The 18,694-nt window shown below is 47.2% G+C and overlaps 3 protein-coding genes across 4 annotated transcripts; 1 reads left to right on the top strand and 2 right to left on the bottom strand.

Annotated features, from left to right (window-relative positions):
* The first annotated feature begins 243 nt into the window (after window positions 1-243).
* HAS3 (hyaluronan synthase 3) lies at window positions 244-8,458 on the top strand. 2 transcript variants are annotated; one of them, XM_063109574.1, is made up of 4 exons: window positions 244-879; window positions 3,392-3,493; window positions 4,896-4,901; window positions 8,357-8,458. In XM_063109574.1, exons 1-4 carry the CDS (start codon window positions 244-246, stop codon window positions 8,456-8,458), a joined length of 846 nt encoding a protein of 281 aa, XP_062965644.1. The 2 variants fall into 2 exon arrangements, with proteins under 2 accessions (XP_062965644.1, XP_062965643.1); XM_063109573.1 differs by lacking the exon at window positions 8,357-8,458 and having other exon boundaries at window positions 4,288-5,211.
* On the bottom strand, window positions 8,012-10,472 carry DERPC (DERPC proline and glycine rich nuclear protein). The gene has a single exon (XM_063109575.1). The coding sequence runs from the start codon at window positions 10,470-10,472 to the stop codon at window positions 8,850-8,852; it is 1,623 nt and encodes a 540-aa protein (XP_062965645.1). The 3' UTR covers window positions 8,012-8,849.
* CHTF8 (chromosome transmission fidelity factor 8) lies at window positions 10,469-18,692 on the bottom strand. Its single transcript, XM_063109576.1, has 4 exons — window positions 18,601-18,692; window positions 11,471-11,528; window positions 11,091-11,208; window positions 10,469-10,693 (listed from the first exon to the last, which is right to left on the bottom strand). The coding sequence occupies exons 2-4, from the start codon at window positions 11,491-11,493 to the stop codon at window positions 10,469-10,471; spliced, it is 366 nt and encodes a 121-aa protein (XP_062965646.1). The 5' UTR covers window positions 11,494-11,528; window positions 18,601-18,692.
* Window positions 18,693-18,694: the final 2 nt, after the last annotated feature.

Below are 18,694 nucleotides of genomic sequence, written 5' to 3'. Positions count from 1 at the left end.
ATCCACATTTTACAGATGAAGTCACTCAGGAGTCACATACATAGTAAGTGGCAGAGCTAGGATTTGAATCCCAGTAGTCTGGCTTCTGAGCCTACAGTCTTAGTCATGCTCAATAAGTGGTAACGGTTTTTATTAGTGGGTCATTTTCCCTGTTCTGGGCCAGACTCAGAGAATGCCTGCACTCCCACTATCTGGAAATGCTGCCTCCTGCCTGACCCCATGTCTCCCATCTTCTTCCACCAGATGCCGGTGCAGCTGACGACAGCACTGCGTGTGGTGGGCACCAGCCTGTTTGCCCTGGCAGTGCTGGGTGGCATCCTGGCAGCCTACGTGACAGGCTACCAGTTCATCCACACAGAGAAGCACTACCTGTCCTTTGGCCTGTACGGCGCCATCCTGGGCCTGCACCTGCTCATCCAGAGCCTGTTTGCCTTCCTGGAGCACCGGCGCATGCGGCAGGATGGCCAGTCACTGAAGCTGGCCTCCCCACGACAGCGCTCAGTGGCACTCTGCATCGCTGCCTACCAGGAAGACCCCGACTACTTGCGCAAGTGCCTGCGCTCGGCCCAGCGCATTGCCTTCCCCGACCTCAAGGTGGTCATGGTGGTAGATGGCAATCGCCAGGAGGACGCCTACATGCTGGACATCTTTCATGAGGTGCTGGGCAGCACTGAGCAAGCTGGCTTCTTTGTGTGGCGCAGCAACTTCCATGAGGCGGGTGAAGGCGAGACAGAAGCCAGCCTGCAGGAGGGCATGGACCGAGTGCGGAACTTGGTGCGGGCCAGCACCTTCTCCTGCATCATGCAGAAGTGGGGAGGCAAGCGTGAAGTCATGTACACGGCCTTCAAGGCCCTTGGTGATTCAGTGGACTACATCCAGGTAAGGGAGACTCCCTAGTGTGTGTACACAGAACGTGTCTGGACTGCTAGGCGTACTTTCCTCCAGGGATTTTAGGTCCCGTGTAGGTCCACTGTGCTGTGTGTGCCCCTCCTCTGCCCTTAAGAAGGCAACAAGGCATGGTTCTGATCAGCAGTCCTGGGGACAAACAGACGTGGGTTGGAATCCTGGTTTTGCTGATACGTAGCTCTGATTCTAAGCAGACCTCTGAACTGTTGCCCCAATAGTAACAGCAAAAGGCTGTATAGCATTCATTTCATACCTGGCACTGTTGTAGGCAAGTACATATTAGCTCTTTTACTTCTCATAATACTCCTAGGGGATAAGTACTGTTATGAAGTCTACTCGTAGAAGGTGAGACCAAAGCACAGGCTAAGTGACTTGCCTAATGTCACACTGCTAGTAATGTGCAGAGCCAGGATTCCAGCCCAGCTGTCTCAAATCTGCTCTTATCCATTGTTCAACACTGTCTCACCACTGGCAACATGGGGACAAACCTCTTCATAAAGAAGTGTGGTGAAGAGCAAAAGAAATCATGCTCAACACTCAAAATGCTGTTTTAGCTATGGGCCAAGACATTCCTCTTTCTAGTGTCAAATTCATGTCTGTGAGGTGGGAGCTAGAGGGACACAGGTGCAAATGATCTGCCAGCTTCACTGCAGCAGTACTGGCAGGGTTGGGACCCTGAGCAGACCCTGCTGCCTAGCTTCTGGCCAAAGTGGTCACTGACAACAACAGCCTTGGGATTTTATAAGGTTGACATAACTTCAATTTTTAAATAACAAAACCTAGGGAGAACTGAGAAGATTAAACCTCATACATTTCAGTACCAAGCAAAAACTGAAACCCAGGACCCCAGATTTCTGGTCTGGAATTTTTTGCAGCACCCACACTGCCTCTGTTCCTCTGTCTCTGCCCTTCTGTGCATCTGCCAGAGGGTTCTGCCCATCAATTAGTAAACACTTGAAAAAAATAGTAGCTGTTTTGGTAGCCCACCTGTGTACCAACTCAGTCTTGCTGACAGCATGTTGAGTCCCCTAATACTATTTAAGTTTTCTAGTGTGTCCACCTTGCAAAGATTTTTTTGTTGCTTTTTTGAAAGTTGTGTGCTTGCGTGAGAGTTGATACTTTGACCTTTTTCTGTCTTCTAGGCCTGAGGACCTCCTCAGGCATGTAGGGTGGGATGTCAGGCTAGAAGGCTGTTTGATTCTGCAGTTCACCTGGGGTTGTGGGGCCTTTGTGAAACTTACCTGGGGACCCAAAAGCTTAGGAAAAAGGCCTTGAGCCCTGGCATATGCTCAAGCCACATTTGTCATCCACTCCCTTGAAGCACAGGATCCCCCAAAACCTGCCCTGCCACACATCTCTCTTTCCTGGTCATCTTTGTGTTCTGGTGGATCAGCCAGCAGGCTCACACACCTGAGTCACGCCTTTCTTTTTATGGCCCTGGGATCAATGCCTAAGGCAGCCCTGGGCTATAGCCAGTGAACATTTGCTGTGTTTCTTCCAACAGCCCTGATGAGGGTGTGTCTTTCCCTTGGTGGGACAGAACCTTGCTCCAGCCAGTGGGGAAACCCAGGCAGCACAAGAGCTCTTCTTTCCTAACCCTGCTCAGCTAGAAAGACCCCCTGGCCCCCCTGGAGTGAAGGAAGCAGAACAGCATGAAGACTGGGTTGGGGTCAGGACAGGAGGTAGCAGTGAGACCAGCAGCACAGGAAGCTTGGCCTGTAAGCTGAGGAGGCTCTTCGAGTCTGGTTTGAGGCCTGCTGGGGCCCTCCTAGGCATGGACCAGGATGTAAGGATGTGTCTGGTGGGGAAGCTGGAAGCAGCATGTGAGGGACCCAGGCTGGTGCTGATGGGCTGTGCCAAGGGAACACAGAAGGTTTGGCAGCCGTGTTAGTGGTCTCATGGAGGGGCCTGTGAGCAGGTAGCTAGACCCTTATCACTGGGGCTGAGGGTTGTCCAAGAGGCTAGAGGCTGAAACGAGTCCCTTTTAACCACTCTTGAGACAGCTTCAGGCAGTAGCCTCTGACAGGAGCCATTTCTTGGCTTTCTGAGCAATGTGTTTGCCCAGGTGTAATCCACTGTGCCTGTCATCTGATTTCAGTGACTTGTTCCCCTTTCTATTGAAGGACCCCAGAAAAATATTCTGAGACCATTTTTGTGGAGCCTGGCTCTATAGGGGCTAAAAACTTGTCCAGTGCCAAGCACTTTTTTCATTCCCAGACCAGCACCTACAATCTTCTGAGTTTCTCTCTCAGCCTAATGGCTATCAAGTCTGGTACTTGTACTCTCCTTTTCTTTGCTTTTGTTTTCCCTTTTGCCCCTTCTGTTTGGCAAAAATCTCTGCTATTTGGCAAAAATCTCATTCGAGAGGGAGTTATGTCCCCTACAGTGAGCAGCCTGGTGGGGTGTGTATACATGTGTGTGTGAGTGCGCGCCTGTGCGCAGGCCTGAGAGGTCAAAACGGGCTGACAGTGCACTCCCTCTGCAGGTGTGTGACTCTGACACTGTACTGGACCCAGCCTGCACCATCGAGATGCTTCGAGTCCTGGAGGAGGATCCCCAAGTAGGGGGAGTCGGGGGAGATGTTCAAGTAAGAAGTAACCAGGGATTCCTGGGGGTAGGGTTTGGACACGTTTCCCAGTGGGTATTGTGACTTCCTAGTATTTGGGGGTAGGTCCCCTTTGACAGTTTTCACTGGTATCAAAGGGCTCACCTCACTTGCTACCCAAACCCTTTTCTGTTCTTTTTCAACATGAGGAGGGAGAGATCAATAGGTATGGAGAGAGCTTATATTGCAGGGAGGGGTATAGTATGTTGAGGACATAAATCCGGGAGAGTATTTCTTTTCTGGTTGGTGGTGTAGCAAGTAGCTCCAAAATTAGACTCTCAAGAAGGCCTTACTCTTAGGAGAGTTGGGCTGAAGAGCTCTGTGCACTATGGTAAGAAAAAGAGATCGATCTTCTTCCAGAGCATACTGCAGGCAACATACCATGTCTTCCTTAGAAGCTTTCTCACTACAGAAGGGTCAGGACAGGTGGCTGAGGTGGTGGTTTGCATCATTCTCATGCCCTTCTCTCTGCCCCCACCACTGGCTGCCTCCTGAGATTGAAGGTGGCTTCGATCACTAGAACAACTTAGCAGGGAAAATCAGTGCAGATGACAGACACACTGGGGAGGTGAAGCTGGTGCTGGGGACAGTGAGTGGCTGTGGTTGGTTCCTCTGAGCCTCAGGTTTCCCAGCTTTTTCAGGGGTGGAACTGATGGTCAGGAATTTGAGCAACTGGCCACAGAACCCAGGGTAAGGAGGCCTCATGGTCTCCATTTCCTCTGCAGCTCATGTCCTCAGGTGAGGAGGCCCAGCATAGCATCTCTGTTCCCTTGCAGATCCTCAACAAGTATGATTCGTGGATCTCCTTCCTGAGCAGTGTGAGGTACTGGATGGCTTTCAATGTGGAGCGGGCCTGCCAGTCCTACTTTGGCTGTGTGCAGTGTATTAGCGGGCCCTTGGGCATGTACCGTAACAGCCTCCTCCAGCAATTCCTGGAGGACTGGTACCATCAGAAGTTCCTAGGCAGCAAGTGCAGCTTTGGGGATGACCGGCACCTCACCAACCGAGTCCTGAGCCTTGGCTACCGGACTAAGTATACAGCACGCTCCAAGTGCCTCACAGAGACCCCCACAAAGTACCTCCGGTGGCTCAACCAGCAGACCCGCTGGAGCAAGTCTTACTTCCGAGAGTGGCTCTACAACTCTCTGTGGTTCCATAAGCACCACCTCTGGATGACCTACGAATCCGTGGTCACAGGTTTCTTTCCCTTCTTCCTCATCGCCACAGTCATACAGCTTTTCTATCGTGGCCGCATCTGGAACATTCTCCTCTTCCTGCTGACAGTGCAGCTGGTGGGCATTATCAAGGCTACCTATGCCTGTTTTCTTCGGGGCAATGCAGAAATGATCTTCATGTCCCTCTACTCCCTTCTCTATATGTCCAGCCTCCTGCCAGCCAAGATCTTTGCCATTGCTACCATCAACAAGTCTGGCTGGGGCACCTCTGGCCGAAAAACCATTGTGGTGAACTTCATTGGTCTTATCCCTGTGTCCATCTGGGTGGCAGTTCTTCTTGGGGGGCTGGCCTATACAGCTTATTGCCAGGACCTGTTCAGTGAGACGGAGCTAGCCTTCCTTGTTTCTGGGGCCATCCTATATGGCTGCTACTGGGTGGCCCTCCTCATGCTGTATCTGGCCATCATCGCCAGGCGATGTGGAAAGAAGCCAGAGCAGTACAGCTTGGCTTTTGCTGAAGTGTGACACAGCCACCAAGCACAGCGGGAGAAGTGCAATGGGTAAGGGAGGGAAGGGAATGGAAGAGAAAAGACGGGGTGGGAGGGAGGAGGGAGTGCTGTGTTTTAGTTTCTTAATGGTCCAACAGACCAATATGAAATGCAAAAAATGGTGACTATAGTATGGCTTGGGCAGCTCTGCTTAGAGGAGGCAACAGTGATTGCCCAGGCTCAGGGCAGAGGGGGCTTCTATGTTTTCAGTCTGCCTGTCTGCTTGCTTCTGCACACAGGTGGTAGCCTCTAGGAAAGATTCTACTTCCCTGGGATCCAGAAGGACCTCTGAAGTGTGCTAAACCAAACAAGTTCCTTTCAGTGGCAACTTCTGATAGGTATATGAGCAATGATAGCCAGTGGGAAAGGGTTCTAGCCCATCCGAATACAGCCAGAGGTGGTGGGAGAATTTGTACGGCAAGATCTGGGTCAGCTGGTGTCCACCCCTTCCCCAACTAGTCATCAATGCAATAAGATTACGCCTGAGATACAAGGCTCAGAAGCCTGATCTTTGGGCATCAGGAAACAGGGTCCAGGAATGGTGCTTTATGTAATGTATCCCACTCCACATCTCAATATCTCAGAGATGAGCCAAACCAACAGGGAGTTAGCACTGAACTGCTTTTAAAAGTGTGTACTAAAAAGGAAAGTATTCCAGGAGGAACAAAGAGATCATGGTGGTGCTCAAGACCATGGGCTCTATGGAGGTCTTGGGCTGAATGTGTTCCATCTGGAAATTGCTCAGACTTCTAGCTGGAGTCTTAGCTTGTCTGTGATCTCTGCTGGAGGGAGAAAATGTTTTAGCCATCTACCAGGAAAGATTAAACCCCAACATGTTCAGAAAGGAAGTGAAGTCTTGGTGATTTCTGTATACTCCTTAATTCTTCTCAAATTCAGCTCTGAGGCTAAGACAGCATCCTCACGTCACTTTCTTCAAAGGCTCATTTTTTCGGGGTATAACTGCAGTCACCTCTTCCACCCTCATCATCATGGGTAAGTTTTCCAAGGTGGCAATTGGGACAGAGCCTGGTCTCTTATAAGACCCTCTGCAGTAGGCAAGCCTGCTCTCAGCACATAGAGGAAAACTATAAGGAGCCTCTAATCAAATTGGCTACAATCTTAGAACTGCTTGGACAGATTCCTTGGCAGCTGCTTAGCGTGCATGACTTGGAGGCTACTGTTTTTGACAATCATCTCCAATGGATAGCTTTTCAGTGTTCCCAAAGTGAACTCTCAGATCCAAGCTGGTCGTCTTTGAGACTGTCCGTTATCCTCAGTGGCTTCTCCAGGGAATTGTTACACAGCCAGGTTGTGGATAGTCACTACTGTATTTGCTTGCTTCTTTCCAGAAACCAAACTAGGAGATGAAATTGGTTCCTATATCCTGAGGTTCCTGTTTTTTCTCTTCCGCCTCTTGAGGCTGTTTGATTTCCCTCAGCTGCTTTGGGGAGTGAGGGGAAGCCATTGTCTAGTGATCTGCAATCCACGGACTGTTCTCAGCTTTTGGGTTTGAAACCTGGGATTTCAACTAAGCCTTTGGCTTAAGGGCTGCTTACTTGCTGTCTCCAACCATCCATTCTCAGAGGGGCCAGCTAACTCCTAGAACCAGCACTATGGTGGACAGCATTAAAGGGAGCAAGCCTCTAGTGTACCCAGGTGCTTCCTACAAAGGAACAAAGTGTACTCTGAGCCACAGGTGGGCAAACCCTGGTGATTTCCTTCATCTCCCACGAACTTGAGGGTTTTCCAGGTGTAGCCAACAGCTGCCACATCACACAGACCTCAAGTTTCTGATAAGACTGCTGGTTGATATCAGGCCCAAGCCATGAAGGTTGGGAAGCAGCAGCCATTTGCTAAAGGCGGCTGTTCCAGGCTCTTCCGTGTTTCTGCTGACCAAGAAGTAAACTATTTTGAGCACTACAATGGAGGAAATCCGGTCAGCCAACTGCAGAGCTCAGACTTCACTAAGGGCTTGTTTTTTCTTCAGCTTTTACTTGAAGGTTAATGTAGGATGATGGAGTCTGGATGGAGAACTGGCTGGCCTACCATCAGCTCTGCTTTGCATTGTGGTCATTAACTCTCTTCAGATCAAAAGCAGACAGGTACAGCTAGTGGGCTCACAACATTTGACCTCGACTGGTTTTTCTAAGTTATTTTGTATATTTTTCAGCAGCAAAACCAAACTGGGTCTTCAGCTTTATCCCCGTTTCTTGCAAGGGAAGAGCCTTTATACAATTGGACACATTTTGGTTTTCCCTCATTGAGTTTTAACTCTTTTTGTATTGTTTCTACAATAATTTGTAAACATATTTATTTTTACCTGTTTTTTTTTACTTTTCAGGTCAAATTTTTTATACACTTATTTGTCAAAATAAAGATTCTCACATAATGCTGATATCTCTGAGCTACTTCCTCTTTGTACTTAACGAAAGCTAGCTCTTTATTCCAGTTTCAAAGAGGGCCTCGAGGTAGAAATAGTTTTGTCAATGAACTCAAAAGTAAGATAAGTTGTCACAGCTGCCTCTGGACCTGGGGGATGCCATAGGCCCACTCTGATAACTGTTTGCCCGTGGTGGCATAACTTTTATTGTAGAGGTGGGGCAGGGTCTTTGGTAAAGTAACTGGCGGATGAGTGAGCCCTTGCTAAGGCTAAAAACCAAAGCTTCCTTCCTCCTTGAGTAAAAAAAGCATTGTAGCATTCTGGTCAAGCCAAACCAAAAGCAGAGTGTAAACTTCCTTTCCTGTGGAACAGGTAACAAAATGGAATGACATCAGCAGCCCTCTCATCCCATTTATTAAAGAAACAGTAAGAAAAGATACAATGCAGGAAAAACACCAACGATCCTTTCATGTCAGGCTGAACGAAGCACAGTGATTTCTTCCCTTCGTCCCCACCCACCCCCACCCCAATTCCCATATTCCCATCCACATCAGTTTAAAATTTGAGGTTCTTTGATTGGGAGTACCAGTGGAGAGGGAGCTGGATGAGCAGAGGTGCCTTAAATCTGGCTGTCCCTAAGTCCCAGGAGAAGGGAGCCACAGGCCCAGTCAGTCAAGCAGAAACTGTATTTGATGGGTCTTTGAAGTGGTTGTCTACCTCCTTGTTGTGTTCAAGCTCCCAGGGGAAAGGGATGGCAGTAGAGGATGACCAGGTCCAAGCTGCCCAGGTCACAGCTACTGAAGCATGGTCCATTCACCAATACAACATTTCTAGAGAGCAGTGAGCTGATTTCTTCAGTGGTGAGCAGGGGACTACATGTGAATTGGGACCTGCAGGCCAATGTATCCCTGAGGAAAAGTCCACAAGAACAATTCAAGAAACTAGTAAGAAACAAGGGGCAGAAAGCTGTGGGACCAAAGCACAGCAGACTTCCAGAAGGCTGGAGATCCTTTCTCTCAAGGCCAAGATCGTTCCTACCTGCTATTGTCCATGATGCACAAATAACATTTACCTTCAATCAGGAAAAAAAGCAGAGGAAAAAGATGGCTCATTTGAACTTAAGCCCAGCTATGTTCTTCAGACTGTAGCTCCATTTCTACTCTTTTACTTGAGACAGCCCCTGCTGAGAACCACAGTGCCTGGAAACCAAGGTGGTCCTGAAGGGAAAACAGTGTTTAAGGGGGTAACATTCCATTTGGGTACATTGCCGCCATTGGACCTGCTGGTCTGGGGAAAGCAGCTTGGTTTGTGCCGGAGAGGCTCCCCACTCTAGGAAATGGGACCACACTCTTGCTTGCAGGGCCATTCATCCTTGGAAAGGATGCTGGGTTTAGGCCCAGGGCCCCAGTTGGCCTTGCAAAAGGAGCTGGGTTGATACTCATAGGGCCTGCTGGGGAAGAGCTGAGCTGCCCAGCAGCTGACCTGGGGAAAGCAACTTGACCAGGGCCTAATGAGCCAGTAGACCTTGGGAAGGTAGCTGGACTTGGACCCTGCAGACCAGTGGCCCTTGGGAAGTTAGCTGGGTTGGGGCCTAGTGGCCCAGAGGCTCTTGGGAAAATTGCTGGACTTGAGCCCTGAAGGCCAGCAGACCTTTGGAAGGTAGCTGGGTTTGAAGCCAATGTGCCAGAAGACTGAGAGAAGGCAGCTGGGTTCAGTCCCCCTGAACCTGTCCCCCTTGGAAAGGGATTGGCATTTACCCCCATGGGGCCACCTGGCCTTGAGAAATGAGCTGAATTAGGCCCTAAGGGGCCAGGAGCCCTTGGCATTGGAGATGGATTTGGCCCTGGAAGGCCCATTCCCCGAGAGCCAGGACCTGAGTTTGGGCCTATGGAGCCAGGTACTCTTGCCATGGAGGATGGGTTTGTGCCCATGTTTCCAGAAGCCTGTGAGAAGGAAGCCGAATTTGCTCCTAAAAGACCTGCCGCTCTTAAAATGGGGGCAAGATCTAGGCCTTGAGGTCCAGTCATTCTTAAATTAAGACCAGATCCTGTGCCCAAGAGGCCACTCGCTCTGGTATCCAGATTAGGGCCTGGGCCCAAACCACCTGCCCTTGGGTTGGGCCCAAGGCCTGGGCCAAGGCCACTTACCCTTGGGTTGGGCCCAAGGCCTGGGCCTGGAAACATACCTGACCTGGGGGCAGGATTTGTACCTAAAAAGCCTGATCTCAGATTGGGATTTAGTCCCGGGCCCAGGCCACCTGGCCTAGGATTGGGAGGACCATTCCCGGAAGTCAACAGGACACCTGCTCTCAGGTTGGGTCCAGATCCAGGGCCCATGGGGCCACCACCTCTAGGGTCAGGACCAGCTCCCAGAAGACCACCTGCTCTTGGGTTGGACATAGGACCTGGTCCTGGGAGACCCCCTAACCTGGGGTTAGACAGCGGCCCCGGGCCTGGAAGAGCTCCTGTTCTAGGGTTTAGAACTGGACTTGGGCCTGGACCCAAAAGGCCACCTGGCCTTGGGAAAGAAACTGCGCCTGTGCCAGTGGGATTCATCCCTCTTGGAAAAGAAGTCATGCCTGGGTCACGAGCACCAGCAGGGAATGGTGCTGGGTTTGAAGCCAATGAGCCTGATGAAGTTGGAAAAGAAGATGGGTTCCTTGGAAATGGGGCCAAATTTCCACCAAGAGAACCGGCTGCCATAAGGTAGGGATCTGAGTTCACGCCCAATGGGTGGCCTGTGTTCAGAACAGGACCCCCCTGTGGTCCCAAGGAACTGTCGAACCGTCCTCGAGGTGGCAGCGGAGCACGAGTCCAAGGTGTTGGCCGCTCTCTAGGGAAAATCCGGGGTTCTTTCATACTTTCTTGGGGACGTTGGTGATAATGGGCTTGGGGCGGGTTTTGAAAAGGATCTTGTTTTTGATGAGTGCTGTTACCAGGTACCGGGTGCCGGTCTCACGGCCAAGCTCATCACAGTCCTGTTCCCCAGAAGAGTGTTTGACAAGGACTGCAAAAGGTTTCTCCAGGTGGATGATTTTCCCATACAGGATATGATGCCCCACGATCAGCACAGGGATTCCCTTTGGCAGAACAAGAATGAGATGCCTGAGGTTCAGGACAAGGCCATAATACTCAGATGCTTTCCAAAGCTGCTCTTGGCAGGCAAGCTGGCACCTCCACTCCCTGGTGTGGCTCTACCATTGTGGAGCAGCCACACTGGACAGCCCACCCTTGCACCCTTTTTCTAGCCCCACACAAGAAAATTTCCACTTTCAGATGGGACCTTTCCAGTTCCCCCAAAGCTAAATTTCCTTGCTGCTGCACAGATGGAGGGGGGAGAACAAGCGGAGAGTTTTGCAGATTAGCTAGACCTTGAATAACAAACCTGAGGGCAGTCCTCACTCTGGGTCCTGGGAGCACCACCTTGGTGTAGCTTGCTTTCCTGAGGCATTAGGCAGGAAAAGAAAAGCCCCTCACCTCAGTGGTGTAATGTAGGTCTCCCAGGAGGTTTCCAGCTAAGCCGGTGCTGTAGCGAGCCTCGATCTCCCCCTGTAGCTCCATCAGCACCCATTCTGCCAGGCCTCCAGCCCCCGCACTGCAAGCAAAGGGCTGGCGGTTACAATATTTTTGAGGGGTGAAGGATGAGTAATGTCCTACACCACCATTCAAGGCCCATAGGAACTTTTTGTTGAGCACAAATTCTTGGGAAATTGGCTGGTTCTAGGCATTGAACTAGAGATCAAAATACAAGAACTTGTGCAAGATGCACCTAAGGACCCTGATTTTTCCAGGAAAATATCAAACCTGTATAGCCGTAATCATTCAAGCTAAATACAAACATCTCGAAATGTACTCACCTAGAGATAACAATTTGCACCATGAGCTTTCTGTCTTTAAAAAGCAACTGACAATAAGCTGTAGAGAAAAAAGAAAAAATAAAAGATTTAGGATAACAACAACAACAACAACTATTATTTATCACTTACTGTATGCTAGGTATCTTCCTAAGTGCTTTAGAAACATTTCCTTTTTTTTGGGTGGCTGGCGTGTATAGGGATCCAAACCCATAACCTTGGTGTTACACGGCTGCACTCTAACCAACTGAGCTAGTCAGCCAGCCCTAAATACATTTTCTTTTATTCTCCTAACACCATGTGTTTTCTTTTACTGATAATGTATGTATGTGATAGACTGCTTAAGATCACCAACAGTCAACTACTGTATAGAAAAGTACTAAGTATCACAGTTGTATTCAAGGTCACAGAACTACTAAGTCAAAGAGACAGAATTTGAACCCAAGTCGTATGCTGCAGAGACCACACTCTTGCCCATGATGCTAACTTGCCTTTCTCAAGAATACCCTATTTTCCATTCTGTATATTTCTAAAAAACTAAGGAATTCTTCTAGATTTTACTTTTTGTTTGGTGATTATATAAACTTCAAGTCTACCACTTTGATTATCTTACATTTTTAGGTTCCAAAGTCCTCACTTTAACTAAATACAAAGCCAAGAGAAATGAAAAAGTCCTTCAGACAACTTTAGTGAATGGTAAGCTGACTTCTGATGTGGCTCCTCATTTAGATATGAAAATATCCTGACACTTAGATAAGACTTTCATTTTATACAACAGCACCACCTGGTGGCAAGTTTGGAGTACCCTACAAGAATGGGATAAAATGAGACATTTTTGTCTGGGGACAACTAGACTCACTTGCATTTGTGTCTTTCTGGGAAGGACAGATTCATTGAGGGGAGTGGGGGACCAAAACTGCAGCTTCTGGCTAAGTCTTTCCAACGTACGTATGGAGTTTAGTGGAAGGTTATTAGTCCAGTGTTCAACAATTGTAGTTTTGAAAGTTAAAAGGGATTAAAATTGTGCTCAAGCTTAGCAAACACCTGATTAGAATATTAAAACTGGTTTCCACTGGTGTGTTAATCTTCATTTTGGATCTCCAGGGAAAAGTATATTGCCAGCAGCCTCATAATGACATAACCTCTACTCCTGGACACCAAACTCACTTTGGGAACATGAAGTTGGTCAACTTACTGGACTCCAAATTCAAATATAGGTAGCAGCTAACATGTTTTGAATTTTTACTATGGACTGTACACTATGCACATATATTGGTGGGATCTCATTCAATCATCATGACAATTCTATGATACAGACACTTATACCTATTTCGTAGATGAGACTTCTGAGCCATAGGTAGATTAAGTCACTTGCTTGCATGTGTTACACACACAGCTACAATGCGGTAGAGCCAGCGGGATAGAAACGTAGGCCACCTGACTATTTACGCTCATAATCACTACCCATTCTGCCCTCCCAAAAGAGAAAACCAAGTGCCAATAAGAATGAAAAGGAATCAAGGAATTAGGCACTGAGTACATGCAAGAGCTGATCAGAAGGAAAACAGGGAGTCAAGAGGGCATCCGTGAATAAGCCAGACCTCTGTAGCAGCACATGTTGTGGTCCACCTGAGAAAGTGTAACACGCTAGCTCAGAGGGCGAAGACCTTCATAAAGAGGACCTACCACCAGCATCAACAGGACCAAAAGTGCTTTTAAAATTCTCTTTTAAGATTTCTTGAAGGAGAAGGATAATAATTTAACAATTTATTTTTGGGGGTGGCTGGCCTGTACAGGGATTAAAATCAGATTTTAAAAGGTTCCAGCCTATAAGCATGCAACTCTTTACTGTGTGATTATACACAAGTCACTTAATGAATATGGGGTTAACACTTAGATTATGACTCATTAAACAATTGTGAAAACCAAATAAAACATATGCAAAATTGCTTTAAAAACCTTAAATTCTATTGAAATGAAGAGCTAATATTTTAGAGGGTGGGGTAAGCAAATCAGCATTCTTTTTTTTTTTTTTTTTTTACAGGTTAAATTCTTTTATTATTTGCCTGAAGAAAAGAAGGCTAAGAAGCAGCATCTTAAATTAAATTGGTTAAATAGCAAATCAGCATTCTGACAGCATAATTTTGACTATAATTTAGAGAGTGATAGGTATTTTAGCCATGAATCAAAAAAAGGCTTGGTAATGCACACAGACTGAGAAGGGGTTCTTGCAAATAAGCTTCTGATGACTGATAATGCAGTGTATTTTCCTTGATGGGTGTAAATTATTGAAAAATACAGGTGGTTTCAGAGAAGCACCAAGGTGTTGATGCAGTTATACATGTTCTAGGATGATCAGGGCAGGGAAGGAGGTAGAGCCTATTTCCCGATAACCAAAATCAATCTTTAAACCCTTTGACTACATGCTTGAGAGGGGCACATGTGGGTTGTTTAGGAAAAGGGGATACAGAAATATTTTCAGTGCATTCCACATTTCCTGGGCGGTCTCCTGTTAGTATAGGAATTCAGAACAGTGGCCTAAGTGGGCAAAGGAAAACAGATGTCTGGTGCTGGAACAGAGCAGCTGTACTTATGTACTAATCCCTGGTGCTTCAACGAGCACACACCTCTCTATATACACTGATGTAGGAGGCCCTGCCTAAGTACATCTAGTTATACTGGCAGACATCTAGCAATGCTCCTGAAAATAAGAATTCTGTGGCATACAACCTCATCATTTTGCTGCTGTACCAAGTCAGGCTGATAAAAACTTGCCTTGTGCTACACCTACTGGGATGCTGCAGATGTTTATCTGCTGTTAAATAAGTTCAAGCCCAGCTTATAAGAGTCTAGCGCAGTGGACAAATCTGGCAACAGTTATGTAATTTATGTACATGAGGGTATATTTACCAAGTTAGTTAGAAACGTAGAGGAAGGCATCCCTTTAGTGAATTTTAAAATTCTACTTTAGCACCTTAAAATATTCTGTAATATCTGAATTCTATTATTCTTTTTCTTGCCCCTCAAGATTTCTAATCTAGGTAACTGTTCTTAGGCCCAGAGTAGGTGGGTATATCTGAGTACTTCAATGATGGAGATGGCAGGGAATTTAGTGTGGAGGTGATTAAAAAGAGTATAAGAACATGTAGCCCTATCTGTCCCCATTCCCTTGAAGAGTAGACAGGAAGAGTATAAAACAAAGAGGTGAAGAAATATTATAAAAGTTAAATCCTATTAGTAATAATATAACAACATTACAATGAAAATTCTCTGCATAAGAAAAAGATTTCTAAGTCTTCAGTCTCAACTCATTCCAACAACAGTAAAAGACAATTAAAGCAATTTCTAGTTGCTTGTTCTAAAATCTGGCTTGTTTAAAAGCTGCAGCTCTATCAGGAGCAACAATTGAAGGCAGTCTGATGACTACACTCTATATCAAATCATGAAACTAAAAAAGAGTCATTAGCTCAGTTGGTTAGAGTGCAGTGTTGATAACACCAAAGTCAAGGGTTTGGATCCCTGTATAAGCCAGCCACCAAATAAGTAAACAAATAAAATTAAAAAATAAAAGAGAGTTAGTGGAAAGTTTCCTCCTGCAACTCTCTCTTGAGAACCGAGATCAATCTCAGATTGGGCTAGGACCAACTAACAGGTCTTCAGTTACGAACACTAATTTCAGGTTGACAATGTAACCAGAGTACAAGGATTAATTTGTGATGAACCTTTCCAAAAAGATTGTTTAAATTCATTATATTTCAGAGTGGTATAGGTCTCACAGGCTACAACTAGAGTGCAGCCTTGGAGAGATGGGAAGGTGTAAAGAAAACCAAACCTCTTTCCCCTGTAATAAATTATGTCCCCGAGCCCAGTCTCATAAAGGGGAAAAGGTTTCCTACTGGATTTTTCTGGGCCTTCACATAGCTAAATCAACTAAATAATACATAAATTCTAGATTCCTAAATTAGTCAAATGACTTGAGCTTTGTAAAGGAAAAAAAAATTTTAAAGCACTTCATACATTTTAACTCCCAATTTCTTCCCTTAAATGTTACCTATGTAAGCTTGCCTCAGATCAACCCGTCTTAAGACCTGGGGTTAGTTTGGGGGTCCCAGGTAAAGTCAAGACAGTCGCTTCTCAGTGTGTACAGATGACTTCAAGATCCCTGAACAAACCTAGAGCAGCAAAAGAACCAGCACTTGAAGAACTAATCCAGACCCACAATGGGAACCCTAACCAAATCCCAAAAGCTCTGGCTGCAATCAGACCAATCTAGGGAAAACCTATTTTACTTTCATTTAGCTTTATTCTATTTCTATTTTGAAGTTAGTAATTATTAAAATGATTATAAAGAACCTGGCAAGTCAAAACACGACCATGTGATTTCTTAAGAGCCAGGCAAAGCATTATCTTTATAATACAAAAAGTTTCATTTCCATATAGCTAATCTTTTTTGAACACTTATCTGGAGGCTTTCATCATTTCAACCCGACAACCACCCTATGTAGGCACAGTCTTCTCACTCCCATTTTACAGGTAAGGAAAGAGGCATAGGGAAGTTAAAGGTTAAGGAACTGGTCACGGAGCTATTAAGTGGTAGAGTTAGGATGTGAACCCTAACCCCTCCACAGTACAGCCTCTTCTGCAGTCCTCTGCTCAATCAGCCCCCTCATATAAGTAACTTCTGTATGAGAACTTCTGGTGTTTTACAAATAGTTGCCTTATTCTCACAGCACCTCTTACAAAATGGCAAATAAGTAACCTACAGGGAAGATCTTATAACTTGCCACCAAATTACCTATTACATCTGTGGAGTGGGCAGATAAAAACAAATAAGCTCCCCCAGCCCCCACCAGGACACTGGAAAGCTTGCTTTCTATCACATCCAATTGATACTTAGGTGTTCCAAACTGTTGGAAATCTATTCAATGCCACCTCCAGAATTCAAAACTTTATCCCAAACCTCTGCTCCTTAGTGTGGAGGAAAAAAAGCCAAGAGAATACAGGACATTCTTTGTGGTTCAATTTAATCTCAGACAAAATGTAACTCCCTTATCCTCTGGTCTCTGAATTGTTAAATACAAAATTAAAATTATTTTGTTTAGGGATACAGGGAAGCACTCACTTGTCAGACCTGGATTCTGTGATTCTGCCACCTATTCTATGTGTGACAATGGGTAATTTAACCTACATTTGTTTTCCCACCAATAAATCAGGAATAAAAACACTTATCTCAAGAGGTTGTTGTAAAAATGAGGTAATGAATATAAAGCTTTCAGCACAGTGCTTAACACATGGTTAAGCCTTCAGGGTCAAGCTATTGCTTATTCAGAAGAATGTGGCATTTTCTTAGTATAATACTATAGAATGTCTTAATACTACGCTCTATAATTATTTTAATGTTTATAGTGGACGAAAACATCCTATAAAAGCAGCAAGTCATCAGAATAAAATCAAGTTTACATAATGGGAGAAATTCAAACATGGCAGATAGGGTTTACCAAACTGCTTCAGGGATTGAGTTCTGGAAGGTCATTTCTCTACATATGACAACTATTTCTCTATGTACCTTTCCACCAAATGAACAACTCAGGACGTTTTATATGCAACCGAACACATTATTTTTATTAGCGGTGTTACTGTGCTTTTGTGACTGAGGGGATGTCTTAATTTCGAAGTGGATCTTGTCTCTCAACAGGCTTATGTCACGAAGTCTAAAATCCTGTTTCTAAATGAGAAGCTTATTCCCCTCCAAAAAGGGGTTACGGAGGGTAGGTGAAACTGAATGCTTCCAAACTTTGAAGAGTGTGTTCAAAAACGCGTGTGGATACTATGCACATACGTGGTACTTCCCATCACATTTTAGGATTCCCATGTTGGAGGGAATCAATTACTGGTATCTGTAGACGATGGGTGGAAAAGATGGCGATGGGTGGAAAAGATGGCTTCAGTCGATCTGACTTACTCCAGTTTTCTCCATCTTCTGCTACTCTGCAGCCCCATTTCGACCTTTCCTCGTCTTATTGCTATGGCACCCTACCTTCCCCAAACACCCTTCCTTTCTAGCCCAGCTTGGGGTGTGCCTCTATGCTGGACTTTCCTCCCACCCTCCCCCATTTTCTCCACCCTCTCCTCTGGCCCCCTCCCACCCTTTCAGCTAAAGCTATAAACACTTCCTATTGCTAGTCCCACCCAGTTTCTGGGACTTTTCTATCCTCTTCCCCCAATCTTCTCCAACCCCCTCCAAATTACCCCCCGACTTTCGCTGGCACTGTTTACCAAGCTGTTTAACCCTTTCTCCTACATCCCAAGGAAACTGTTCTTTAAATGGCTTTCCTCCATACCCCCGACCGGAGTGGTCTTCCAAACCGTTCACCCTCCTCCCAAAGATTACTCTTTAAATCCTTTCTCTACCACCCTCATTCTCCAAATTGTTCCCGGTGCTAAAGTACTTTGCTCCTTCAGGATCCCACCTCACTCGTCTCTCGGCTTCACCCACAAAAGAACCTGAGATCACTCTCCAACCACCCTCCAAATGACCTCTTCCAGCAACCCCCACCCCATAATTTAAAATGTCCCCTGAAACAAACCTCACAGTCCTATTCCCCGCCTCCCCCACACTGAAGCCCCCTTTCTGCTACTCCCGCTACTTCCTGGATTCCAGTTCCACTCCGCTCCCGCAAGCCTCGCGGGCTGGGCTCCCTCCCAACCCGGGGAAGAACCCCTTCCCGCACATACCTCGAGGTTCCGGCCCGCGCCACCCCTTCTCAGTCCTCCGCCCGCGCTCGGCCACCCTTTCCGCCCTTCTCCCGCTCCGCCCCGCTCGCTCCCTTCCTTCCCTCCAACTTGGGCCTCCACACCGCTCCCTTCCCCGACAATTCCCGGCCCTCCCACCCCGGGAGCCTCACCGGGTTCGCCCCCACCTCTGCGCGGCCCTCCCCGCTTCCCTCCCCCTTCCCGGCCACCCCTCCCCCGCCCCGCCGCTCCCCGCCCCTCGGCTCGCCATTCTTCTCGCCGAGCCGCGCGCCCCGCCCGGCCCCGGCTCCCTAGCTTCCCGCTCCCTCGCGCCCTCTCCCCCATCCCCGACTCGGCCCTCGCTCCCCGCGGCCTCCCGTGTCCCACGCCCGCGGCCTGACCTGCAATGGCGGCCGCCGAGCGCGGCGCCGCGCGGCCAACGGGCGACAACCGAACCTCCCGCCGCCGTCGCCGCCGCCGCTAGCACTGCCTGCG

This window comes from Cynocephalus volans, chromosome 10 (genome assembly GCF_027409185.1).
Source record: "Cynocephalus volans isolate mCynVol1 chromosome 10, mCynVol1.pri, whole genome shotgun sequence".
NCBI classification, from domain to species: domain Eukaryota; kingdom Metazoa; phylum Chordata; class Mammalia; order Dermoptera; family Cynocephalidae; genus Cynocephalus; species Cynocephalus volans.
This window is presented reverse-complemented; position numbering and strand designations above follow the sequence as displayed.